Raw genomic sequence first — 27,937 nt, forward strand, 5'->3', positions numbered from 1 at the left:
AGAAGCAGTTACTAAAAGTATCAAAATAGAATGTAATATTAAACAGTATTAGAAGGACTAAAACACAAATTCTGCAAGGAGCCTTTTTTGTGAGCAATATTTAGAGTGGTACTCTTATTAGAAAAAAAAATGGAAACTAAAAGCAATTGGTTGTTTTCTGAGTAATATATGAAGGTAGTAACTGCAAATCCTGCCCAAAGTCTTTTAAAACTAAGTCTCTGCTTCTCTTCTAAGACTTTTTTCTACTTGGCTTCCAAAATATCATTTCATATTGCACAGACTGCTTACACATCACAGAAATTACAGAAAACAGGGCTGAGAATGGACACTCCATACTCTATCCAGTATTTCATGTTTTTGCATAAAGCAGAATCAGCTGTAGTTATTCCATTCCTGACAGTTAATTGTCTAATTTATTCCTAGAAACCTCTCTGCACAATCTATTTAAATTTAAGTATTCTTCTCATAGAAGTTGTCTTGATAGCTAATCAAACTTCCTTCACCTGCCATGTAAGCCCATTACTTCTTTTATCTGCAGTGAATGAAAACTACAGTTTATTCTATTCCTGTTCCCAGCCATCATTTATGTAAGTGATGATCACTTTGAAGGCCTATTCTAAGTGAATTGAACTTTGTGGAACTTGGAGGGGATTTAAGTTTTCCTCGGTTTTTTTTTTTTCCCACGAATTTCTAAGAAAATAAAAGTTAGCACATAAAAGTAGACAAGCCCTAATAAAAGAGAAGTTTAATAAATGCTTTCATTATTTTTCAAAACCTAAACTATATGTACACCCACTGTAAGGCAGATAGAAGACACTGTATTTCATCTGACTAAATACTCTTAAGCCTGAGAACTGATTTTTGCTTTGAGGAAGAATATATGCATTCAGAAGTTTATTATTCTTTAAGTGAATTCAAAAGCTATTTCAAGATCTTTTCCTTGTAAATATTGCTTGAAGTTCTTCAGCCAGAAACTTTAAAGATCAGCATTTTTATATAAATAATATTCTATCTAAGCGGGTTTGAAAAATGGTACACAGCCAACTCCTGCTGATGGCTGAGAAGTCAAGATGCTGATTTATTAAATATTTAAATACCAATATCAAACTGCTCAGTCCACGGCAGTGATCACTCATTTTGAAAGCTGATATGATATTCTGAACTCGACTCAGTTCTGACTCTTGGGCAATTTATTTATAATCACGTTTGCTGAATGGGGTTTTTTGGCTTTTTTAAGTCACCACAAGGCAAAGTATCATGCTGAGTTTCATTTATTATTTTAGGAAACTATTTAAAAGCCATACTCAATAGCATTTTATCTTATTGTAGCAAACATGAAGAGTCTTCACTATTTATAGTGATAAAAATAACAGCAGCAGAAGCTCCATTTATTTTGACTCTTTCAAAATAGTTTCACAGAAAATCTAAAACCCCAGTGTTCTAAAACCTATAATGCACTTCAGACTTTTGTTTTGATATCATTTGGAAGAAGATTAATTATCATTAAAATTATTTATTATGTATACTAACCCTGGGTGCAATAGTTTCTACAAATCTGGGAAAAGAAAAAATTTCTTGTGTCTCACTCTTCTTTTTTGCAGTTAGTTCTCAGGGATTATTTACATACTTAAATACTTACTTTGAGTCAGAGGCCCCAGTACTACTAAAATTTCACCCAAATCTTCAATGGCAGCTAAGAAAATAATTCTAGTTTTATAGAATGTGTGAGTTAGAATGTAAAAAAAAATTATTACAAATAGTGCATGTAGCTGAATCTGGTCATTAATGATAAATATTACAGAAAATTACTGTGGATTGATTAAATATCCTTGGAGCATAAAGCATACATGTGTTCATTTTTAGAAATGTTGGTACTGTTCCATCCCCCTTTTTCATCTATAAAATCTGACCATCCTACTCAGTTTCTATTCTTACCACTCACTGATTTGCATAATTTTAACATGGTGGAATATAGCTAGCCTAGGAATACTTTTTTCTTTTCCTATAATTACACTCATCATGGAAACTGTCACTATTTAATGAAGGATAATTTCTGCTATTATAAGAAGCCCAAGCGATGGTTTTCGTGAATAATTCTTAATGTGAATCACTACACTCGGCACAGTCGGAAGTAAAAACATGTGTTCTCACTAACAAATATCCTTTTAAGGATGAATGAAGTTTTTCAACTCCAGATAAGTATAGTGACTAGCCCTTAAGAGCAGTGCTATTCATTCATATAGCCACTTACAGGGCCACAATATTCACAATTAAAAACCCATCAGACAGATGGTGCCAATTTCTGAAAAGCCATCTCGTCCCTCAAAACACCTTCTTGTAGTCAGGGGAAATACAGGTCCCACCAGGAGAGGATTCAGAATCAAAGCTCCAATTCATCTGGTCGTGGACACTTCTGTCACAGAGCCCAAGAAAAACAGGTAAGCCTGCTGCTAACTCATTATCTTTCAGATATAAAACCTGCTCATTACTACTCAATACAGAGTCTATTTCAAACACACTGATCTCCAAAGCAAGAGTATAACCTAGAGATACTAAATTTTCTCTCCTCAAAATAATTATTTTTATGTTCCAATAGCACAGTAATTCACAGATTATTGTTTATATGACAGCTTTTTCTGGGAAGTTTCTTATTGAAAAAAGTAAGGTCACCTCATCTACCAGAAAATGCTCTGTAAAAATAAGTACAGAAATCTACATCGGTAATTTTCCTCAAAAGGAAAATACATCAAGTATGTTATTTTCACTACTGGGAGATATTACTCTGGGATAGTTTGAAGAAATAAACAGGGCTTATAATCACCTCTTGCTATCCCCAGTTTCATGTAAATGATTTCATTTGTTTTGGTGAAGATTCAGCAAGGAAAGCAGAGACTTCTTCATTGTTTCTGCTCAGCAGTAATTTGATAGTATTCCATCACATAACATTCCTTTGTTTGCCATCAATCTGCATTACAAAACTCCTCACACAACAGCAAATAGCCCAGTCAGAGATGAATCAGGGACAGTTCTCACAGAAACAGAACTCTTGTCTTTCCAGATGCTGATATTTTCCCACAGGGGGAGAGCTCAGGTCACACTGGGCAGCACGTGGAAGCACAAACCCTGTCCCCAGCCACGCTAGGATTGTGTGGGGTGGCTGAAGAGTTGGTTAAAGACCAGGGCTTGCACAGGACTGGGTGGTTCGTTGTCTAATAAGATTCATTCCAGGATCAATCGGGGGAAAAAAAAAAGTTTCTTGTAAATCAGAGCCAGGTCTAAGCACTGGGAACTCTTTCACTGACGTTTCTCTACAAGTCCAGAAGTCACTTCCATCATTTAGTTCCTATCCCTATGCCTCCAGTATACTCTCTCTCAATGGCAGCATCCACAAAACCAAACCCTGTGCATGGATTTTTTTCCCCCTTCATGTTATCCTTACCTTCCACTGTTTGACCTTCTCGTCTGAGCATCTGGACAGCTCCTACATACTTCTTAAGTTGCACTTTTAGCACCTCATTTTCTCTATTGATAAAAAGAACAGAATAAATATTATTGGTTTCTCAAAATAGATGAAAGCCCTTTTCAATGGAAACAAACACACTATCTGTTATAAGCTTTACCTAAGTTGTGTCACCCCAGTGAAGGGGGGGGGAAAGATTTACACATTAATAATACATTTACAGCAGAGTATCAGGAAAACTAGTTTTCCAGGATCACATAAACACATCAGTGAAATAGATTATCTTGTAATCAGAAACTTTCATTAACTGTTTAATTTAGATTTTCTATACTATGCTATACTGATGGCAAACAAATTATATAGTCTCTCTAAATCAACAATCAATTAAAACATAAGGATGGGATATACCAGACAAGGACATTTGTTGCCAGGTGTGATGGAACCCTGAGCATGTAACAGATCACAGAAAGCTGGAAACAGATGAAACACAAAGGCAGGCATTTTATTTATGGGAATTTATTTGAGAATTAAAAGTATTCAGAAACACGTACAAATATGTGTGATGGTCCTTATGATATTATATATACATACACACACAAAATATACATATATTATGTATATATACACACACACAAATAAACTGCTGTTGTGAGCAATGCCACATTGCTCATATAAGAAGCCTTGACTGGTACTATATTCATATTTCTATGGATTTCAAATCAGCTTTCTGAACTATGCAACCCCAATTTTATTCAGTGTTAATCAATAGAAGTGGAACTATACACAATATAATGAGTTTATATTATAAAACCAATCTCCACTTCTTCCTGCTCCCTCCCAGAAGAAGCTCCTTCATCCCTTACTAAATATGATTAAGTTGATTATCTTGTATCTCACTCTTTTTATAAAATGTTTTTGTCACTTGTGACATGTCACCAACTAACTAAGCAGGAAGAAAAAGACATTTATTATAGGAATATTCAAATTAGTTTTCACAAGCACAAACAAGAGATATTTTTTCTTCTCTCTAAGAAGCTGCTTAGGGGAAGTGATGGAATCATTTCAAGATGCACAACACATCATTTCACCCATCACTGAAGGGCTGTGGCTGTGAATGAAGTGTTGTAAAACAGAATAATATAAAATGCCAAATCCAAATGCAGTGTGGCTTAAGTAATATAGACAGTAGATAAGAGGAGGCAAATTAGGTGACAGAATCTACAGTAAACAGAAGGTGCATAGAAGTGTAAGACAAAGTATAGCCAAAATTCTCATCCCCCATTTCCCTCCACAGTGCATTTTCATCTTCTCTATCTGCTTTTCTTGCTACAAAGCCTGTCTTTTGTATTATGCTTTCCTCCAACACTGCTGAATATAGTCTAAGGATATGCAATCTGAGATTATCCAATTTCACAGTCAACTTCAATAAATTTCTTTGCCTTGCAAAGGGATGTAATAGCATTCCATACAGAAAAAGGAATCTCAATTAAAAATCTTTAGTATTGCCAAGAAGCCACTGGCACAATATGTCCATGAATTTGAGAAAGGTTCTTTGATAAGGACAAAAAAAACCAACAAAGAACCAGCTGACAACATAATACTACAGAGTCTATTGAGTCTATTCTATCAGAAGACTGGGAAATAGGTTGAACACTGAGACTGCTCCTTTTGAAACAATATAATAACTGTTATGAAAGAGCTATTCAAATTTTTCACATGGAAGAATGAGATTATCACTACTTGAAACTGAAATTACCTAAGATTTTTTCCATTTTTCAAAGAGAACTTTGTAAACTTGGTAAAAATTTCTCTCAGTAAGCCAGCATTTTGTCTAGGAGAGCAGAGACTCTCTGGAGAGTCCAGGAGACCAGCTGAGTAACTGCAGATATCCAGAAGCCATCATTTCAGCACTGACTGATGTGTCACTGAAATTTGTGTTCTCAAAGCCTCCAGGAAGGCATTTATGTCAAATTCTTCAAAAGAGCTTTGGGGACACACATAAATATCAGATCTCATAATGTGAAAAATATTCATTCATCAAATCACAACAGTCAGATTCTTACTGAATGATTTCCCTTGCCTTAAAATATTCAGAATTTTATAAGTGAGGAAAATTTTCTACTCTGGTCACGTGATCAATTGTTCTCAACATAAACAGTGAGGTTTCTCTACTTCAAAACATCTAAAACTTAGTTTCCTCTTATTCACCTACTGTATTATGCACTCACAGAGCAATTGCAAACTTTTTGTTACTTCAACTTCTTTTGATTATTCATCTTGCTCAACTCCTTGGTTTAAAATATTATTTATTAAAAAATTTTACTACCCTTACTATTGCAGCAGCATCACCTACAGTGCACAAAGTGAACTGATAAAAAAAATTAGAAGGAAAACCTATATTCCAAAATAACTATATGCAATGTTTGTAGGCTAGAAAATGAGTTGCAATGAATCATTAAAGAAATGCATCCCAAGTCCATAGTAACTGGTGACACAAGAATTTGTTGTACCTAAGCAGCTCCCAACACTGTTTTTATCACACAACAAGGCAAACTGACTGTCAGAAGAGCAATCAACACAACATACCCAGTCTCGGTAACAATAACAGAAATTACATAAACTTGTTTAAAAATAACTAGTTAGTCTAAGTGAGCATCTCTTCAGATCTTGTTATAAAAGCTCCTTATCTTTTCTTTAAAAAGGTATGTGCATGACAAATATCTGATTCACCCATATGTCACTGCAAATTCTAAAACTGTGGGGGAAGTGAGTCAAAGAAACACGAATACACAGTTCCTAGAACCTGAAACGTGAATATTAAACACTGAAGTATTTGCATTGTCTCTATTGCCTTACAGCACATGAATGTCAAACCCACTTACCCAGAGCTCTCCCTACCTCAAGTGAGTAGTTTGGTTTGATGTGTCACCAAAAGCAGAATTAGTAGTGTTCTAAATACTTTTCTTTTCTTAAGAAAGCTTTATATTTATCATTTTCAATAAAAAGCTGACAGGAATTTCAGCTGTGGCACTTTAGGACTGACACTGAGCACTCAGCCTGTGCATGCAGAAAACAAACCCTTCTCTCTGAGATAAGGCCCAGATTACTATTCTTATTTAACTCTTGGGATGGGTTTGTTGTTTACTATACATGTGAATCATCCCCAAAACTTACACATCATAGTTTACTCTAGAAATTATTTAGAACTGTAAGAAAAATCAAACTATTACAGCAGCATTTACCTTCGAAAGTCTTTCTTAAGCTAAATCACATTTAGATGAGGGGAGGGTTACAATTCTTTCAGTAGAGCTGTGGCATAAAGTCAAGCTGAAGGCAAATCACTACTGAGGCCAATGTTGTTTAACACCCTCATTAATGACCTGGGTGCTGGGCCAGGGTGCAACATCAGCAAGGTCACAGCCAACACAAAACTGGGCAGCAGCTGATACACAGGGGGTTGTGCTGCCATTCAGAGGGACTGGGACAGGCTGGAGAATTGAACTCAGAAAAATTCCATGAAGTTCAACAAGGGGAAACGTGGAGTCCTGCATTTGGGGAGGAATAGCCTGAGGCACCCATTCATGCTGAGGGGCTGGGAAACACCTCTATGGAGAAGGATCTGGGAGTCCTGGTGGAAAAGCAGCTGACCACAAGTCAGCAACACACCCTTCATGGCAAAGAAAGGCAACAGCAACACTGCTGAAAACACTGCCCACAGGGGCTGGGGGGCCTCCATCTGTAGGAATGTTCAAAACCTGATTGGAAATGGTCCTGAGCAACCTGTTACAGCTGATCTTCCTGGAGCTAGGGGAAAACAGCTGCACCACTTCAGAAATTGGTACTTGTTTGTTAATAATGTTTGGCAACAACTGTTGCTCATGATGCTCAGCCATGAAAACCTGCCAAGAGGACAAGAAAGGATCAGCTCATGGAAAATGAAGTCATGCTTAAGTAATCCAATAGGAGAAAGACAGATCAGATGGAAGTGTCACTGAAGGGATGGATAATCCATTCTTTACTGCTTACACACCTGAGGGCACATACAGAAGGGTATCTGTGTCAGCACTGACATATGTTATATAACTGAAAGCAATAAATAAAGACACAAATATTCCTACTAATTTCAATTGACACTAGGACCACTCAGCACTTACTGAGTTGCTACTCACTGGAGTAAGAACTTGTTGGGAGCAGAGGGGTCCCCAAACTAGTCTCAGTGTGGTACTACATAAACCACCTACCAAAGGAAACACTGTGGAGGAATATTAAAATGAAATAGCTTCCAAAACAAGTCCACACTGGCTCCAGATCTGACAGCTAGAATCCCAACAATCCAGCTTGTGTATTTTGGGGGAAGAAAAAAAAAAATCATTTTTCTTGCATGCAGACTTTTTTATTCCCTTGTTCCACTGCAGTTACTTTTTGAGACCTTTTCAGCCCTTCTTACCGTGCCAAGGCCTGGACTTTGGTGGCATGTCGCTCTTCCTGCTCTGCTACTTTCCTTCTCCAGTTGTCCATCTCCTGCCTCAGTGCTGCTGAGAGCTCCATCTCTGCATCCAGCAGATTTCGCAGGGATCTGGAAGAAGGCAACAGCCTCTGGTTTGAACCCTGCAAACACTATTTAGTAGTTAGAGTATATTCTAGGAATCACAGAGTAGGTTGCCTGAATGACACCATTAATGCAATCCTAAAATTTCATCATTCGATGGAATAATTCACGTGATTTGATTATACAAAGACATGAAAAGCTACAAGGAAATAGACCCAATTTGAGCAGTTGTAAATGCTTACTATTAATTTCTATTACAATCTCATCAACATGCCCAAAGCACAATCTATTATGGGATCTACTGCACCACCACACAGAAAGAATTTGCTATTTTAAAAAGTTTATAATGTGTTTTCACTGCTTCAGTGCAAGTCCATACATCTCAGGAATAATCTATAAGCAATATATTTATTAGCAAGGGCAGGAGACAGACATGTCTCTGCTACAGATCTCTGTGTAAAGCCTTTGATGAGATAGCAAAGGTCAGCATGATGTATAATGGAAAAACCCAAAGCATTCTGCCAAAAAACACAAAGCTGAACGGGGCAATAACTTGCACTTATGGGAGTAGGAAGAACAGGAGGCAGGAAAATAGAATCAATTGGTAGTCACAGCATTAGAAGTCCCAAAACATCTATAGGAACATGTAAATTACCAAACATGGAATACATTTGTACTTTCATTCATCTAAACATGTGTCCAAATAAACTAAATACAAAGTAGGTTTGATGGCATTTTAAATAAGAGACTGATCATTTTTACATTTACCTCATCATTTTGCCCCAAGTGAACATAAAGACCCTCACAAATGAAAGCCACCTTCAGCATTGCATTGTCAGCCATCCTACATCAGTTCTAAACCAGAAGGGGAAAAAAAGACATTTTCGGAATATTTGTAAAAGGACGAATTTCTGCTCATTTGGAAAGTTGTCTTAAGAAATCTTCAGAATTTTTTGGCTGTAAGTTTTGGTTTTGAAAAAACTGCAACTGCAAAAGCTGCCAAAATACAAAGATTTATCTGTGATTAAACTAAACTAACTCAAAGGAAGAAGCTGACCTGAAAACATTACTTTCAGTATCAACATTTAAATAGTGAAGTATTCAGTTTACCTTTCGCAGAAAAATAACACATCAAAAAGATTACACAAAAATTATGTATAGCTTCACATAAAGGACAGCTTGTATTAAAGAACAGATTTATTTTTTTTTTAATTACAGTCCCTCTTGACTTAAAAAAGAAAACTACCTATTCTGCTCTTCCAGTTCATCCTTCCTATTCATCATGGCCACGATGGCTTGACGAAGTTCATCTAAAGAGAAGGGAGAAAAAAGATTCAATGTCTGTGTGCACTTTGCTCAGTTCAGATCTAGAAGTCATGTACACAGGCAACACACTCCAAATGATGCCAACACCATTTGCTATTCAGCAAAGCACATAAAAACACTCTCAATCTCATCACTAATTTGAGCAATCTTTCAAAACCGGGGTAATTTAACACCGTATGAGAAGAATTGATCAAACCAAATGAGTCTGCATCTGGCTTTAATACCAATGTTTACAAGTGTGCCCTGGGTGCAGCTGGTTTGTTTTAATCACAGCTGTATTGCAGAATGCACCTTTTCACTCTGTGCATATTAATGACATACACTGGTACTCGTTCAGCTCCTTCAAATTGCTTCTTTTCCTTCCTACGAATTCTGGCACAGGAAATATCACCATTACAGGGAGGTGGGAATAGAGACAATGTCACTGCTTCTTCATGGCATTTCTTCTCAAGCTCAAGGATTTCTGAATCTTGTAATTTCCTATAAAAAACTTTCTGTTTTTTAAAAATACCTTAAAAATACTTTCTGTCATTAAATCAAGAATAAAAATTTTAAAAAACCCAACTGACAGAATTTTAGAATTTTTAAAGATTTCTTTAGGTTTTAACATGATACCAGAAAAGCCAAATACCATACAGAAAAGTGTCAGCTCAAAGCACTGCCTCACCTGGAGTCCTTCTGCTGAGGTTTTAGTAAAGGTTTTACCATACAACTGTACAGATGCACCACGACTACTTACTATAAATTTACAGAAAAATATTAGGACCTTATCATCTAATCTAAAATTATAGATTTTGACTTCCAGATTTTGCATGAATATATGAAATAAAAGAGGTCTTCAGAGATTTCAGTGGCTTCTAGCAATCATCAGGATGGATACATATCATCCTAAACCAGATTTTTTTTTAACAATTGCACTAACAATTTCACATATATTAATCAACAATTTTATGAGTGCTGCAAGGACACAATTATATTAAAACATCCCTCCCAAGAGTTAAATGAAATGCTCTCATGTTTATATACAATAAATCAACCAGCTCTGTTTTGCAAGCATTCAACAAATTTGTTAACAAATTTTGTGTGCTTTTACTGAAAACATATCAACAGAACTGGTACTACTTGTTTTCTTCCAGCAAGCAAAGCCAATGGAGAACTTTTTGCCCTTTACATTCAGTTCACTGATTTACCCATCTCTTTCTTAGTATTTTCTACAGTTACAGAAATTTTTGCCCATTCAAGAAAAACTTAACATTGCCCTGTGGACCAGGTGAAATCTGCTAAATCTAGGAGTGGCCAAAACATGAAGGATTCATGTCAATCCAATGTATCAGTCAGTGCTGCAGACACCACAGTTCCAGGCTGGCATTGGTAACCTCCAGGTTAATCCCACCCTTGCAGGACTGCAGAATTCAGCAGGGTTCTCCAATCATCTGAAATCAGCCAACCCAAATTTTTCCATGCTAGATTTCTTCCAAAACATTTCTGCTTCTTTGGTCATGAAGAAAGTAGATGATTATTTTGCTACTCATTTCATATTATCCATATTACAGCTTAAGAACTAATTGACATTAGCAAGAAACATTTCAGTAGGTCATTAGGGGGATTTTGCAGTTCATTAATTCAGCATAGAAAGAATAATTATTTTTCTACAGAAAAAAAAAAAAGAAAACAAATCCAAATCTTGCAGAAAAGCCAAAAGTGTAATTTGTGGATATTAAATACAAGCATACATTAAAAAAAATCTGGAAACTTTCGCTTTCTCATATTCAAAACCAAAGCTGCAATTACATGGGCACTTTAACCAGTCCTCCTAAGGCTGTGTTTTCAGCAAAAAGGACATTCCAGTTGCCTTTTCCATCATTGCCACCACCTCCCTTGCTGTGGCACTGGTGTTTCTACACACACTGTCCTGGCAGGACCTGACCCAGCTCAAAATTGGGGGTATATTTCTTTTTCTTTTCACACAAGCAGTGGCCAAGTGACCTTACTGTTGAGTTTAATGCTGTTGCTGGCACAAGGCACACAGCAGAAAACAGTAAAGGTAGAACACCTTTCTAGTTAATAATAACAAGGAGTAAAAGGTGGAATATCCTTTCTGGCAAGAGTAAAGTTCACATGGCAATGAAGTGTCCAGGTAACCACTGTAATTTACACAGGAACTGTAGAAAAACTTAGAATTGAAAGATTATATATGACAAAATACGTTGCGCTCCTTTATTTACATCACTATTTTTCAAAAGATGGTCTGTAATAGCTTTGATTGACTACCACTAGTTTGGGGGTGGTTGGGAGGGGTGAGGTGGGGGAACAAAATAAAAAAAACCACACCAAACCCTACACTCTGAGATTTAACTATAGTATTTAGCTACAAAATATCAAACTTGGTGATAATGAAACTCAGTACACTATTAGTATTATTTTAGTCATGATGAGACACTGCCACTTTGAGGGCAGACTGGAAAGGTTGGGGATTTTGAGAGGTTTTTTTGGGGGGTTTTTTGGTGGGAATTTTTGGCAGTGGACAATTGGTGGGTTGTAACAGTCCTGAAAATATAATATGCAATGTTGCCAAAATGTCAAAATGGACCACAATCCATCAGCCTACCTGTGAGACAAACAACTGCTCTAAGGATGAGGAAAACAGAACAATCCAGGAAGTGTTATATAAATGTATAACACAAGCAAAAGGATCCACTGAGACCTTTTAGTACACTAACACTCTGCAACAAAATAAAGATCCTGAACTACAAGGTTGAATTCAGAATCCTCCTCAAGAAAGTATCACGCCAATGGTATTTTAAATATTTCAAATGTGTCATTAAAACATGATAATGCACAATCAACAGTTAGTTGCTATTATGTCTCTAACTGAATAAATTAGAGCTGTTGCTACTCAGACAAGTTATTGCAGTGCTGGTTCTGCACTTACTCTGGGGTGCCTACTCTGCAATAATTGCCTGTGTGCATACTCAGGGGTTTAATGCGTACTCATTTATTAACATTTAAACTGTGAAGCTATTATAAATTGTCTCCATTTTGTCAGTTTTACCAGCCTATTTAAACTGTAACCTTAACTTGCCTAATAACTTAATCTTCTTTTCCTTATTCCATCCAGAATCTTCCGCACGAGCGGAGACCTGAAATCCCACCTTCTCACAGTCCCCTCTCCCACACACACAAAAGCAGAGCACAAAAGCAAGATTCTGTTAAAGGCCATGGTTTGCAAAAAAAGAAGAAAAAAGATTCTTGAAATAGAAGATGTTAAAATACTTTTCTATTTCCATTTGCCTCATTTTTCTGAGAGTTATGGAATTGACAACACTATAGAGACACAACCAAGAAGAAACTCCAAATTTCATTATCACACACAGGAAAAAAAATCAATGCTTAATTTAGGATCACAAAAGAAAACACACCTCATACTCAGTATTCCTTGCTAATTTAGTTCAATTACAGATACCAGTGGAGATGTGGAGGAAAGCTCACCACAAACCATTGGTCTGGCTAAGAGACCAGAGTTCCCAGGAGGCTGGTACAGCCTGTGCCTACAGCATGGTTATACTTATGTTGTTTCTTCTTGAAGTGATGAGTATTAAGGAGTCATATTTTCTATAATTTCTCAAAACAAACACAAGAACTATACAATTTATCATCAACACTTCTTTAGCCTCTCCATCCACAATAAATACAAAAGAGTAAAACAGTACTGGTGTAATAAAAGAAGTAAAAAGTTACCAAGAAAAAGTCAGAAACTTTAATTTCATGATCTTTTGATACAAGGAACTGAATAGAACTAAAAGGGCACTGTCCTATTTAATTCAGGTATAACATTTAAAACTTTCAAAAAATTGCAATTTATGACTTTCACTTATGCTTCTGGCAAGATTTCAGCAGCATGTCAGACCAGTCAGCTGAATGCAAACAAAGTAAATCCAGTATCATACACCGAGGCAGGTTCACTTCAAACCTGCCAGAGCACCCACAGTTCATAAGCTTTTGTCTGTTATGCTTGCCTCCGAGATGAGTGTATGATCATAACCTAATTTTTCCAGCAGACTTATGTCTCATACATTATGTGGGTTAGAAAAGGGAATAAATTTAAAAAAAAAAAAAAAAAAGTCAGGGTTGTAGCAGTAACCATAAATTTGGTGTTTTCTGACTTCTGGACTTCACAACTTCAATCTTTCTCCTCCCTCTTCTATTTTTTTTTTTTTAATAAAACAGTAGGAGGACAGCCAAGCATTCCTTCTTCATGAAAGTGTTTGATGTTAGACTTTATGTCCTACTTCGGAATTGCCTTGTGCTTGACATGACATTTATGTTCTCTAAAGTACCATTAACAAAAAGTGATACACTACTGCTATTAAGGATCAGCCTTCAACACTAACATATCTAAAAATGAAGTGATAATCAGAGTTCTGTAAAGACAGATATAAGAAAACCAGTGAAGACTTTCATATTATGTAACCTTAGAGGATATTTTTGCAACAACTTCTTGAAAAAAGGATTCCCATGTGCAAACCAGTAATTCCAAACTGTGTCTTTCTTTATAAGGTCACCTTCAGAGCATGAAATACATTATCCTTTAAGAAACACCTGTCAATTTTCCAGCAACCTCCAGAAAAGTCATAAGTTTCACAACTTATGTTGTTTAGCCCAAAAGTGGATAAGTATGTTTTGCAATCACCTGTTATGAAGAATGAGCTGTAAGTAAAATCATCTCTCAGAGAACACAAGGTCATGCAGAACTCCTCTGCAATCCTGCACACAAACTATCAGGGTGGGCTGGGAGCAGTCTCCAGGAATGATTTTTTTTTTTTATTTTATTTTCCTGAGTGCAAATTTACACAGATATTTTCAGAGACAAACAAAACTTCCAGCAGACTAGTTACATCCTAAATCAGAAGTCTGACCTTTAAAGACATGAAGAGCTTTATGCTCCCTAAGCTGCCTGCACGAACACTGGCTGTTAAGACTTTATTTAGTGCTCAAGAATCCAGTAAATATTATCCTGTCATGTCACTATTCATAGGGCAAATTAAGAAACAAATTAGACAATCCAGTGCTGGCCTTCTACTGCACAGAAGGGTCCTGATCAAAAATAAGTCTAAGATGAACTGCAGCTTTGCTCTCACCAGTGAAATACAAACACTCCCTTTCCACAGCTGTGCTTTCAAAGAAGTCACGAGAATTTAGTACCTGTCAGTGACCAGTGGCAACCAGGTGACAGAACAGGTCAGAAGCTGTTTAGAGGACACAGAAAGTACAAACACATACACCCTACTGACTTACACAACCAGGATAAAAATACACTACGTAGGTTTGGTTATTCAGTAAAGTTCTTTGGTGATTGTGAAAAAATGGGGGCTTTCTCAGGAATACATGAAAAAATATGGAATGACGTCCAAAGCTCCAACCTTTGCTAACCTTTGTGGTCAATACCAATTTTAAAAACTGAAGAAAATGAGAGCGGAAAAACTAAATTACCAATTATTTACTAAAAATAGCACTATAATAAAAGAACCCTGTAAAGAAGGACCCGAGCAGCATCCTTCTAAAATGAAAGTTTTGGAACTTCTTTTTTTTCCACTGCAAAAACAGAACGAGGAGACTTGTGCTGGTGGGACAGATTGTTTTCCACCAAAACAGTGCTGAAAATATAATCTTTCAATGGCAACACTTTGGAACAGACAGAGACATTTGTGATCCAAATATGATAAATATAATTTTTAATTGGAAATGTACATAATAGATACATATATATAAAACTTCTTGAAAACTTAATTCTTAATAAAATTGGTTCTAAGACATAATGATCTGTAAAGTAGGGCAAGCTTTCAAAAGATGTCTAAAATACACAGCAAAAGTAACTCTATGGATTTTGATTACTCTTAAATGGTAATAGTATTTTTTGAGCTGTATCTGCTGCTGAGCTAACCTATACCTTACAAATGCACAAGACCTGAATTCAGGAAAATAATTCAAAATAGCAGAAATTTTAAATTACAGTTTCTCACAATATAATTTTCTAGCCTCCATATCAAAAGAAGCAAGAAAAGGTTAGTACCATACTAGTAAGTCGGGAAGGAAGCAGGAAAAGAATAAAATTTAAAAAAATTAATTTCAGGCTTTGTCTCCAGAAGTATGAAGCACAAAAATCCAGTCACTGGAGACCTCACAGCTTTTCTCACTGCACTACTGCATTCCATTTTTCTTGCCTGATGTGTTAGAATCAGTTGCTATGCAACCAAGCTATAAGCCTCACCATTTAATAATTCTTCTGCTAATTGCAATAGAGAAAAAGAGCTTCAGTGTCTGACTTTGTCATAGCACTGACTTCTTCCTGTACAAAGAATCTACGACCAATAACAACAAACTTGAAAAAAGCATTTTTATTGAGTGTATCTGGGATCAGCTATTATACAGGTATTGACTAATACTATAAATGCATATTCATCTGAATTTTGATTATAATTATGATTATTTACTAAGTGTCCTACTAGCTTTGTAGGTGGTTTTGAAATGCTTCCCTCCCCCAGTTCCTTCCCCCAAAGCCTCCTCCAAAATGGGAAACTAATGACAGCGTGCATGCTCCTGTTGATCCCGTGTTTCCATTTCATTTACAAATTGCCAAGTACCAAGAACTGAAAATCTGAAGATTTTCTTTCTATTTTATAGCTGTCTTACCTACACCTCGGAACTAACTGAGCAACTGAAGGAGACCAATTGCGGCCCCTGCTGGTACCTGACACCTACAAAACAACAGAATCAAGAGAGGGCAGCAACACCAGAAACATTCCCATTGAAACGCTGTAACCCAAAAAATAAAATAAAAATGTAAGAACAAAAGGATATCGTAGTAACAACATCAGCAGAGAACATCTAATGACCAGGTATCGCAGTAACTAGCAACAGGAACTCCCTCTACACCTTCAGTTACGTCTCAAACTGGTTTCCCACTTCGTGAAGGACTTTGCAAGAAAGGATTTTTCAGCTTTGTAAAGCTCAGCCAGCAGACCAATGCCTGGAACCTTGCCCTGTGAAAATGCATGGTCTACCTCCTTTACCACAGGTTGACACAGGCAGCACTTGAACATGACTTCAAAAAATGAGATTAGAATATTTTAAGGGTTCACCCATTTTGTTGGTTTCATGATTCAGTTTCAGTAAAGAATCTTGGCTGCAGCACTTCTAACTTCCCAAATGTCATAATTTAAAACTTGTACACATTTAAATTTAAAAGAAGAAACAAACACGCACCCAAGAGCTTTAGGAACAAAGCCAGTTCAGTTACAGAACATTCTGTACTGTGAGGAACATCAACACATACTGGCTCACGTGTTTGGACAGTCAGTTTAGGAACTAAGTCTTTGTTCTACAAGAAAATAGATTAAAGATGGGGTAAACAATCTGCCTGTGCTTCTATTAATCTATTTCTACAGCAAAGGCTACTTTATCCTGTCTAGTTCTACTCTGAATACTACTGAAAATATGACTGTTCTCCACCTTCATCTTAACTAAAGCTTTTGCATATGAAAGCCCATATTTATGTTTGGAACAGATTTTCATATCAAAATCACAGACTGAGTGTACATAGAAAGAATTCTGTGTTTGGTTTTTTCTGACTAAGCATAAATGAAAGCAGGAAAAATAATTTTCAGAGCTTGCAGACATTTAAAGATGTTAATCAAATTAAATCATTGTTTTTCATTTAACTACTGAGGCCACATCTACTATAAGGATATAGCAGTTGCAATGAACCCTAACCTGGGATCTGCCAATACAAACATCATTTTAGAGCAGTTCTTTCTAATGTGGCCAGCACATCAGAAATGAAGTGCTCTATGCCTCTCTAAACAGATCCTACTGAAATAAAAATAGAAAGAATTATAGGTCTTTCAAAGTTATTTCCATCAATCTAGATACATCAAGGAAGTACTTACTAATTGTCATGGATTCTGGCACGGTGGCTGAAGGCAACATACTGCTTAAAGTATTCACTTGTGCTGGAGGACTGACTTCCACTCTAGTCATAAAAGTACAGAATAATCAATAAATGGAAACAAAATCCTAAATTCAAATCTTAAGAAAAAAACCATTCCAGAAACTAGAACTGTCATGCTATTCACCCATATTTAATAACTTAGGTTTAACTATCCTTTAATGCATCTCCTGGGAGCCTGACTTAAGAATACACACAAAAAACCTCCAAATTAGCAGGTCATGGAGAATAAAGTAAAACAAAAAAAAAAAATAACATAAAACCCAAAATAAAACTTATTTTCAAAACCAGGAGGCCAAGTCTGTCTGTTATTTGACATGACAATGGGAATTCTTCCAGATAATTAGGAGAAGGTCAGTATACGAAATAAGGCAAAAAGGGAAGGGCAGGTTTTTTGCATTTGTCTTTCCAAACATTTGCACAAGTACCCAGATGGGTAGTTGGTTTTCCAGAGCTGATTACATTAGGTAACAATAATAAGTTGCCAGCTACAGGGTGAGGTTTTTTTTAAGAAAAACATATTTGACACATACCTGTAAGGGAGATCAGATCTTCTGGGAACCAGTTCTACCGGATGAACAACATGTTCATGCCCCTCTCCGTTCTCCAAGTTATCTAAAGTAGAATGCACAAGCATTAGCTCTCTTCAGTTTACAGTACTTTAAAAAAATAAAACATAAACAAACCCAGAAGGAAGGTAGTTACATTTTTAAATAGAAATACTCATCTTTACTAAAGATTGAAACACTTTAAATTCTTTCTCCAAAGCTGGCTTCTGCACATTCACCCCGAATGCCAGCAGGATTGTAAAGTCCCTTAGGAACACAGCCATCATCAAAAAAATCAGTATTGCACAATTCCTACATTTTATATGTACATTTTACACTAAGTGTTGCAAAGCTATGAAGAGACTTCTTACTGATGTTATTTTTGCAAGCCCCAGGACTTCAACCTCCACATGCATCTGCTACTCATTACAAATCTGTTTGTGACTTGCAGAAGAATTTGTGGTTAGTCCCCAGCACGTGAAACCTTGCAAAGACACCAGTCCTTTATGTATTCCCAACAGAGCACCACGGCTTTTCTCTGGCTCCTTATGTCTATGTAGTAAACATCAGGAATCAGACAGATGAGACATTGTCTAAAAAGCATGAGTAATACGCATCTGTCCACAGATCCACAACTGTCGGGATCCAAATATACACATCACTGGGCCTGTCATTAAGGAAGTTCATGTGGAAAGAAACAAAAATCATATTTTATTGATGTTTTCTGCATCTCACTATGTAAGGGTTACAAAGTTACTATAAGATAGTCCTAAAATCATCAACTAAAATAGCACAGATTTAAAACGCAGGAATTCTAGGGAAAAAAGTTAATGGGAATTAGTTATGTCAGAAAGACTATGGAGGAGAAAATAAATTTTTTAAGTTGTAGAGTTTACTGAAGCTCAGTTCCTAAAATGCACACTCCATTTTTGTTCCAAGCAACTGATTTTTGACTGAGGCTTTCTCATTCCTAGTTACATGGAGATATAATATGCCCTGACACATCCCTGAAGCACTGCAACAGACTAAAACTGAAAATGCAGATATTAACATACAACAGTATAGATTAAGCAAGGCTTGGGTTGCTGTTTCCTACAAGTGATGAAGATCTCTGTCATTAGCCCAGTGTTGGATCACTCCAGTTTGCAGGATGGACCACAGGGGTTATCACAAAGAAAGACAGGAGAGCTGAAAATGTCTGTGTACTGTGCCAGAAGGGATCTGTTGATCATCTCTAGTAGTCTGAGCATTGTATCCAAAACAGTTCTGAGATGAAGCAAGACCAAACAAGGATCTCTGGTATCTTCTCAATAAAAGTAAGCCCCTGTTACAGCTATTGTCCTCTTTGGTCATCTGTCTCCATCTTGATTGAGACTCCTGCCTTTTGATTTCAGCTACAAACTCCAGCTCACAGTCCTGGTGCCTCGTGACATCTACAGCTCCCACAACAACTGTGAGTTCCCATTCCACACACCACCACCCTCCATAAACAGGGACAATTGTATCCCAGATTTCAACCTGTGGATGTTCTCTAGCAGTTTCTTTATAAGAACATGATGCCACAAACTACGTGATGTTTTCTAAATCCATTCCTTCATAAACTGAGAAATGTGGCAGTACAAATAAAAAATGAAAATGTACTTACTTTCTATTTTTATTTTGAACCACTGCCATTTCTTATAAGGTACACGTTTTAAAATACAGCAGAGGGCAGTACAGCCTTATTTTATGATTCACATTTTAAATCACTGAACTTACAGAACTGAATTACACTTTTTCACAGGCCTTCAATTAACAATCCATTTAAACTCTTGGCGCACAAAATGTATATACAAAAAAATTAAATATTTTACAATGAAAACGTTATTTAATGCTACTGATTAGTTTTTAAATGGTCACTGAAAAAATGAGTATACCTGAAGTCTTAATCAAATACCATACAAGACCACAGTTTAATCCCAACAAAACTCAGGGGTTTTTTGACATTGACAAATCCTCCTCAACTAAATAACTACTCAAATCAAGAATTCTGATTCAGAACGAGAATGAATGTTAATTCCTTTCTATCCCAGATGTGCAGTATGTCCTATGTCCTTACAATCCTGTTATTTCTTGCCATTGTCCCATGTTAGAAATTCCATTATAAAGGTTGCTGGAATCCTGCAAATTAAATACCCACCTGTTTGGGAGTAAGAGCCAACAGCACTGACAGGGAACAGCACATCTGAGTCATCATTGAGGACCTGCAGAGGAGTCCAGCTGCATATCTGAGAGTTGCAAGTGCCTATTTCATGAGTCCTAGATTTAAAACAAACAAATAAACAAAACAATCTTATTATACAGTCAATATCCATGTTCATAATGCATATATTTCTTCCAGAGATACTACTTCAAGAAAAATCTCTACTTCAGCTGCCTGCCAGTTTCTTGGCCAGCCATACATTAATCCATTAAAGATCAAACAATCCAAAGCAGATGAGACAAACAGTGCTTGCCTTTTTCTCCAAACAATTTTCTTTGTCAGAAAAAAAGAAAGCATATTAGTATGGTTTTGCCTTGGTTAACTACCTCCTCTTGCTTAACTATCTACTCTGAGGTAACAGGCTTACTCTGTTTAAAATACATGTTTTTACTGTGAAGCCAAAATAGAATTGATATCATATGAGAATAAGGAAACATCAAGTAGGCCAGAATTATAGCCAGGCTATATCATGCAAATATTTAAACAACTGAGAACTTCAAGGAGAATGAGAGAACTAATTCTCAAAATTATGGTTTTCAGCAGAACTTAGAAGCAAAATATCACCACCACAGTGGCCCAAATGGTTTAAACAATGATCAAGAAAAAACAAGGAAAAACAAAAAAAGGGAAAAAAGGTTGAGGAGCAGGAATGGAGGGGGGGGAAATAAAGCAGAGAAACCCTATAGTTTTCTATAGGTTTCTATATCAATTTGCCAGTGCCCATGAAGAAAAGGGAAGGGTGGATGGGAAGCATGGAAAGTTTCCCACCAGCTCCTGCACCGTTACTTACTTTTCAGAAGCTTCAGTTTCACCTTCTGTGCCTTTATTTCCTAATGTTTTTCCATACAGCTCATCCTCATCTGCATCTTCATCATCAATGCTCTTCACATCCAGTTTCTGGTACTCGTACTCTCCATTCATGAGAGAGTGAGGCAATGAATTGCTCTTCCACGAACTGTTACTTTCATTCCCGTTCAAATTTTTTCCAAGAGTGCTTTCAGATGAGGACAATGCAAGGACTGAGGATCTGTCTACGCTCTCCTCTGAGCTTTCTCCTGTAATCAGAGTCTTTGTGGAATCCCCCAAATTTTGCTCATCTTCCTCTTCGTCAAATGAGATAATATTGGTCACTCTCTTCTTCTTTTTTCGATCTTTTTTATATCTCAAATCTAGTAACAATACAAAGTTTTACATAGTTTAGAAGAGAGAAACAACATAATAAATCTGTTTTTTCCTTAAAGGAGCTCATGCACTAAATGACTTTAGTAAAGAAAATGCCACTTAGATCTACAAGGCATTCATTAGCTTTCCATACACACAAGCTTTTAAATCTTTAATTACCATCTTAATTTTATCTGCCTTACACAATTCAGATTTTAGAAAACATTTTGGAGGTGCATTCATAACATTATTCGATTGGAACTGGAAAAAAAAAGTTGAACAAACTCAGAATTAAATTTAAAATAAAAATTTAGCCTTCCTGTCACTTTCTCTCATGGAATACACCTAATGTATATTCTGGTGTATATTGCAGAGCATGTCCACCCAACAGAGAAAACATGAGACACTTCCAGAGAGAAAAAATTAAAAAGAACAAACTCACAACATGAACAAAATCCATAACTTACAATCAAATAAAGGTAGTTTTGTCTATACTCTAAAAATTGAGCAGTCAGTTCCCAGAAAAAGAAACTAAACTTGCTCCTTCCCTCAGGTAATTAGCTCTTGGTCTAGAAATACACTGAAATCCTCAGATTACATCAGATCTATTCAGTGACAGCACCTGTTTTTAAATTATTACCTATTCTCACTAAATCCTATGTGCACATGAAGCTGAAGTTGAAGCATGCTAAGAAATATCAGAAACCTACTCACCAGACAACTCACATTGGGACTAAACTGTTTTGTTTAATTCAAATCCAGCTGTTTTATATCCACAAAACATACTTTTAAGAGGATGTTAAACCCCATTCTGCTTGCAAACAGAATTCCAACAAAGAACACAGACTAATGAAAACATCTGACTTGCTCTAACATTTCACATTATAATGGCATTTGAAGAGACTCATTTTTTTAAAGTGACATTTTACTGTAAGCTCTACATTTTATGTACTCTGCACATAATGTACATTATGTTGTAGAGTCATATGCAGCATATGGTCAATTATTGTCTTATTTCATCTTGCAAGCCTATTCTATTCTAAGGAAGTTATCCCAAGTCAAGTATCACCTACAATTTTAAGCTCATTTAAGTGCTAAACAACAAAAGCTTTACCACAATTTTACTTCAAAAACCATGTTTTGAGACAAAGTCTATTTTAAATGCCAATAAACACCAGATTTTATCTCAACTTCTCTTCCTACCAGACAGTTTTCACATGTAGGGTTTTTGCCTTTTTCTCATAACCAAAACAAATTAATGCCTAAATTCAAACCTTGTTTCTTAATTGAAAAGCACATAAATCTTCCTGCAGTTTTGTACCTTTACAAAGCAAAACAATCTTTCAGCTCAATTTCCAGAAACAAAAATAATAAAATACTCCTTTGCAATTTTTGGGACTGAAAATATATAATGAAAATCATATTTTGCTTGATTTTTTTCAAATTATAAGAGATTAAAACTTTGAGTCTTTGTTAGTAACTGACATCCTACAAACTGTTTGTAATACTAAGACATTTAAAGGTTAAAAAAGCAAATGAGCAAATTTCATTTTGGTCCCGGAATTTCATTTTGCATAGGAACTCAGACTGTAAACAGGGGCCCTACTTGAAGAAGATTACAAGCTTAGATTTGTATCTGATATATAATAATGGATATATAGCAGTGTATTTCTGACTGATAAAAGTGCTAAAAGAAAATAAATTAAAAATGAAAAATCATTACATCATGAACTGCAAGGTTTAATCTTATAAGAAACTGAAATTCAGGTCACAAGCAAAGCCCTACCAATAGGACACTTCAGCCTCCCTCTCACAGTGATGCAAGAAAGCTGAAATACCATCCAGTATTCACACCAGCATTTCTAAAACATTCCATACTTTTTATTACACACTCAACTAGCTTGTATGTGCAGCACACACTTATTTTTAAGATTTGCCCTATAATATTGCATTAAGTTGAAATGAAAAGGTTATTTAACCACACTCCAATATTTGATAAGTTTCTGAATGACACCAACACTGCCTAAAAGCTTACCAGCATTTACATTCCGGGGCAGAACAGGAAGGGGGTCAGTGTCTGGGTCAGGTTTGATGAGAATGGAGACAGCAGAGGAGGCAGTGATCTCCCTCAGGAGGCTGCTCACGCCCTGCGTGGATTCCTTCAACAGGGAAGTTACATTTTGTGTGGATTCCTTTAACAAATCAGACACGGTGGGTGTGCACTTGCTCTGCCCGTTTAAATCCTTATTATCAATGTTGATGGCGAAAAGGATGGAGTTCAGACCTTCAAATAAGGGAAAGGGGGAAAAAGACACCAAAAATGCACTTTATAGTTCACACTTCATACTTCACACAAAAGCTAAAAACATAGAACCTAAGGATTAACAAAGCTATGACATGTAAAATATTTTTCCCAAAAATTTCCCACAGTTCTCCATGCATGAATTCTTATTCTTTCGTGTACCATTCATTCTTTTTTAGATTATGTTCAAGCTGATGCAATCAGTTCTGAATTCATCTTGATGGCTGTTCAGCTGCACATTAAATAAGCAATAAGTACTGTGAACTCATTTATTTATAACCTTTTATTTAAACCCATTTCACTGCAACTTCAGTATTTGTTGGTTCCTGTATTCTATTACCAAAAACTTCTGTGTACTTTGTTTTGCAGAACAAAGCACATGACCACGTATCTGAGAAAAGGGGTAAAAGAGGTAGTAAAACATCACTTCTGTGGTCAAACACTAGAAAAGTAAAGTATTTGTTATCACTCCTTACTGCTACTCTCCTTACCTGTATTTGCCCATAATTTGGATCTTACTACAAAATTCTATCATTACCCTTTTCTAGTCAGGAATAGCCCATTTTGTTTTCTCCAAATTGCACTAGTTTTAAGTTAGCCTTGACTGTTGAAGAGTAAAAACATTTATGTGAAAGACTTTTGAACTGTAGGAAGCCCAGATCCAGATTTTAACAATCCATCAATTCACAGCATAAACTGGCACAATACCTTGACAATTCACCCTGACTGTGCCTCTGACACACATTCTCCACATAAGCAGTGTGTCAGAGAAGCTCCTCACGACCAGAAATAGATATAACATCCCCAAAGGCAATAGTTTCCCAAGAACAGTAATATTTAACAGAAAGTTTTACCAGCTGCCATTGTAGGGATCATACTGGAACGTTCTTCATCCATCATAAAAGACCAGTCTTCATAGAAGACACTATAATTTGAGAGGAAAAAAAAAGAATATGTAGTCCTATACTGAGTATATATTCCACTTCTGAAAAACAAGAAAACTCAAAAAAATAAGTAAGATTACACCAATGGATTCTGGAATAAGCCTTTTTAGAAATGGCATTACAGTGCAGACTGTGCTGATAATCTTGATACTGAGCGAGTATTGCTAAAAGCACAAGAGTAATTAGTGACACAGCAATTCAAGTCACTAATTTCCTCACAATGGTTTTCAGATTTTCCTTATTGTTTCATTTGTCTTCATTTGATTTTATATTGGAAGAACGCTACAGAAGACTGGAACAAAATAAAAATTAAAAGGAGGAATTAACAAACTCAGTTCTGGCAATAACCTTATCCAGCACATCCATTAATCAATGCAAATGGAAAGAATGGCTTTCTGCTGGATCCACTGGACTTGATCAAGCTCAACAGTTACTGATAAAACAAGGAGAACACCTCAAATTTTCAAAAAGAACAGGAGCTAAGATGTATGAGGAGAAAGGTAGGACTCAGCTTGTGAATTTAAATGCATTTTGCACCTCCAAAGTACTTCAGGATTTCGCAATGGAAGTTATCCTCAGTAACTGTAACAAAAGGTTCAGGAGCTGTTACCAAACCACTGCCAAGGGCTCTGCGGTAGCAGCTCCCCACTATTTCACTGCTGCAGCTTTGCAATTACAGGATGAGCACCTCCAAAAGGCAACAGGCAACTGCCACTGATGAACTGGTCAGCTCAAGGCTGCAATTTTAATGGAATGAGAGGGGCACCTCAAAGCATGGTGCCAATGTCTCAGTGAGGAAAACTGTTGAAAGAACAGGGAAGGGAGTTAGGAAAGAGGATGGAAATGAAGGTGAGGATACAAGCATAGATTCTCATGGGGTAGAATGAAGCCAGTTTCAGGTCACATGTTGGCATAGGCACAAGCCACTCTCTTAATGGCTGCCAAAAATTTAAAAAATGAACAAAAGAATCAGGTGAAGCAGCTTGACCAGCCCAGCAATGAATAGGGCGTATTATTACAGCCGTGGCTTTTGGTTGGTTGTCTGGGGTTTTTTTATTCTCACTACTTCATTTTTCAACACATTTCCTGCCTTACAAAGATATCAGATGCAGCACCTGAGTCGATTCTTGTCTGCCAGCAGCATATGAACGTATCTTTCCAGGGAATGCTCATTCAGTGCACAGCGCAGCCAGGCCCGGCCTCTGCCGATATCTGAGGTGATGGCCCTCAGAGAGTAAAAGCGCTGCAGCTCGTGCCTGTTCAGAACCTCCTTCACATAGTACCAGAACACTGGCTCTGCAATTGAAAAATAAGTTATTATTAATCAGAACCCAACCAAGAAAACTGCTAAGCTCATACCTGAATGCATTTACATGCAAATTTATAAAACCAACAGGTACCTTTGCTACCTATACTTTGGACAAAGGTGAATCATTTACCATTTTGGTGCAACCCTTCTGTTAAATAGGTTATTTATTTCTACTGGACTCAGGTTATTTAAGCACTTAGAGCTTTTAACTTCATTGAAAAAGCCAAACACACAAACTAAAGGATTCAATCTCATGCTTTTACATAAAAAACACATTTAAGCAACTATTTCATCCATAGGACAGGTTCAGGTGTTCAGCTGAGAATATATTATGCAAAGAAAAAAAAATTCTTTGGAACTCTATGTTACTGCTGATTGTGAAATGTTAGGAGCTACATCCAAAGGAAAGGGTAGCTATAGAATTTGCCAACATGCAAATGACAAAGTCATGTTACTTTAAAAAACAAAAGTGTTGCATTTAAAAGGCAACAATACCTCTTTCCACTAAAACACTTTCCTTGCCCTGTCACCAAATACTGATAAAAAGTTTTTTTGCAGTTGCCTCGAATTTCTCAGTTGGAGGTAACAAAAAATCTACATCAGTAATTTTAAATGTACAGCAAAACACCAGGTATTATGCTTATTCTCATTTCTAACAGAGTAAGAACATATTTTAGGGACATATTTATCACAATTTACCTCTTACCATTTTCTCAGGGTGAAAACAACAAAAAAAACCCCAGATAATTCATCTGTAAAACTTAAAATGATTACAATATGGTGTAGTTTGGCAATCATTAAGTACAGTTTGTCATGAAGGATCTGTAAATTTCAAACAAAACCCACTGCTGAACAATTTTATTTTTCAATTGTCAAAGCCTGACTTTATAGCCTAAACAGCAGTATCCCACTGTGCTAAAAAAAAAAGATGACACCTGTGGTTATGCTAGACAGAGTGGGATATAAATCATACCAGACTCATGTGCCTGAAAGTGATATAAATATAGAAATACTTTGCAACTGCTTTCAGGGAAAAGGAAAAAAAACCAAAAAGCAAAACCATACCAACCCAACACCATAATTTGTAAAGATAAATGCAAGGGAGCCTTCAATTCCATTAAAAACAAAAAAAAAGTCACTGTACAGCATTCTATTTGCTGCAAAGCAGCCATGTTTTTGTTCTTGACCTTCCACACATTGCTTAAGCTTCCTCAGGACTAAAAATGATGTTTTCTTCTTCCTGCCATTCCCCAACCATAGATAACCTTCCCGACTTTCTCCTCTTCCTCCACATCCCCTCACTGCCAAGCCCCCAGGTAAGACACACATACACATGAACATGTAGATAAATTGTTACTAAACTCCCAAGAATCAGAGATGTATCTTTGTACTTCTGACCACTAACACACAGGATCAAAAATTTCATACACCCTCGACCTTAGCAATAGACAGGAAAGAAATCATAAGAATTGTCTTCAAATTAAAAGACACACTGTTTGCCTAAGCCAGAGAGAGTGGAACAGGGAAGCACATTCCCTGCACCAAAGTGTAAGGCTCACAGTTGCAGATAACCAAACCACTGCCTGCTGAAGAGATGGAAACCACCCAGAGTCTGAAAGAGACCACAGAATATCCAATCCCCAATTACAAATACACACAAGGGAAAGAAAAGCCCACTGAAGAGCTGAAAAATCTGTAAAGGCAGTGTAAACAGCTGAATTTGCCTCACTTGTTCATTTAGCACCAGCAAAGTGTCAGGTTCTTCCCATTACTAAGTAAAAGAGGCAAACATGGAGAACTCACCAATTTCTTTAAGAGCATGGCTACTTTAGCTCCCAAAAAAAGCCCAGGCTGGAGGCTCTAACCCATTAGCAAGAAGGTGAGCACACAAGGCTCAACATTTCACCCTGTCTGCCATGGGGAACAAGTCCATTGCTGAAGCAATTTAAAAACACCATTATATCAAACTACACATTTTGTGTTAATGTAATATCCATTATATGCAGTTGTCTGGTGTCACTGGAAGTTATAACTGCAGATCAACATGTATTAACAATTCCAGCACCACTAAATATATTTTAACCAAAATTT

The 27,937-nt window shown here is 36.5% G+C and overlaps 1 protein-coding gene and 1 long non-coding RNA gene across 5 annotated transcripts in view; one reads left to right on the forward strand and one right to left on the reverse strand.

Moving 5' to 3' along the window:
• SNX29 (sorting nexin 29) overlaps positions 1–27,937 on the reverse strand; it is a 104,603-nt gene that overhangs the window by 68,699 nt on the left and 7,967 nt on the right. For all 4 annotated transcript variants that reach the window (XM_064672856.1, XM_064672859.1, XM_064672855.1 and 1 more), the window contains exons 5-14: positions 25,653–25,833; positions 24,448–24,518; positions 23,327–23,575; positions 20,921–21,299; positions 20,068–20,186; positions 17,874–17,955; positions 17,282–17,364; positions 9,256–9,319; positions 7,908–8,036; positions 3,440–3,522 (exon numbers count right to left, since the gene is read on the reverse strand). In XM_064672856.1, coding sequence (XP_064528926.1) covers positions 3,440–3,522; positions 7,908–8,036; positions 9,256–9,319; positions 17,282–17,364; positions 17,874–17,955; positions 20,068–20,186; positions 20,921–21,299; positions 23,327–23,575; positions 24,448–24,518; positions 25,653–25,833 — 1,440 coding nt within the window. The remainder of the gene's footprint in view (positions 1–3,439; positions 3,523–7,907; positions 8,037–9,255; positions 9,320–17,281; positions 17,365–17,873; positions 17,956–20,067; positions 20,187–20,920; positions 21,300–23,326; positions 23,576–24,447; positions 24,519–25,652; positions 25,834–27,937) is intronic.
• Positions 2,156–16,747, forward strand: LOC135423047 (uncharacterized). The gene is made up of 2 exons (XR_010434692.1): positions 2,156–2,438; positions 16,017–16,747. It is a non-coding gene; the product is annotated as an uncharacterized LOC135423047 (long non-coding RNA).

This window comes from Pseudopipra pipra, chromosome 16 (assembly GCF_036250125.1).
Source record: "Pseudopipra pipra isolate bDixPip1 chromosome 16, bDixPip1.hap1, whole genome shotgun sequence".
In the NCBI taxonomy this organism is placed as follows: Eukaryota; Metazoa; Chordata; class Aves; order Passeriformes; family Pipridae; genus Pseudopipra; species Pseudopipra pipra.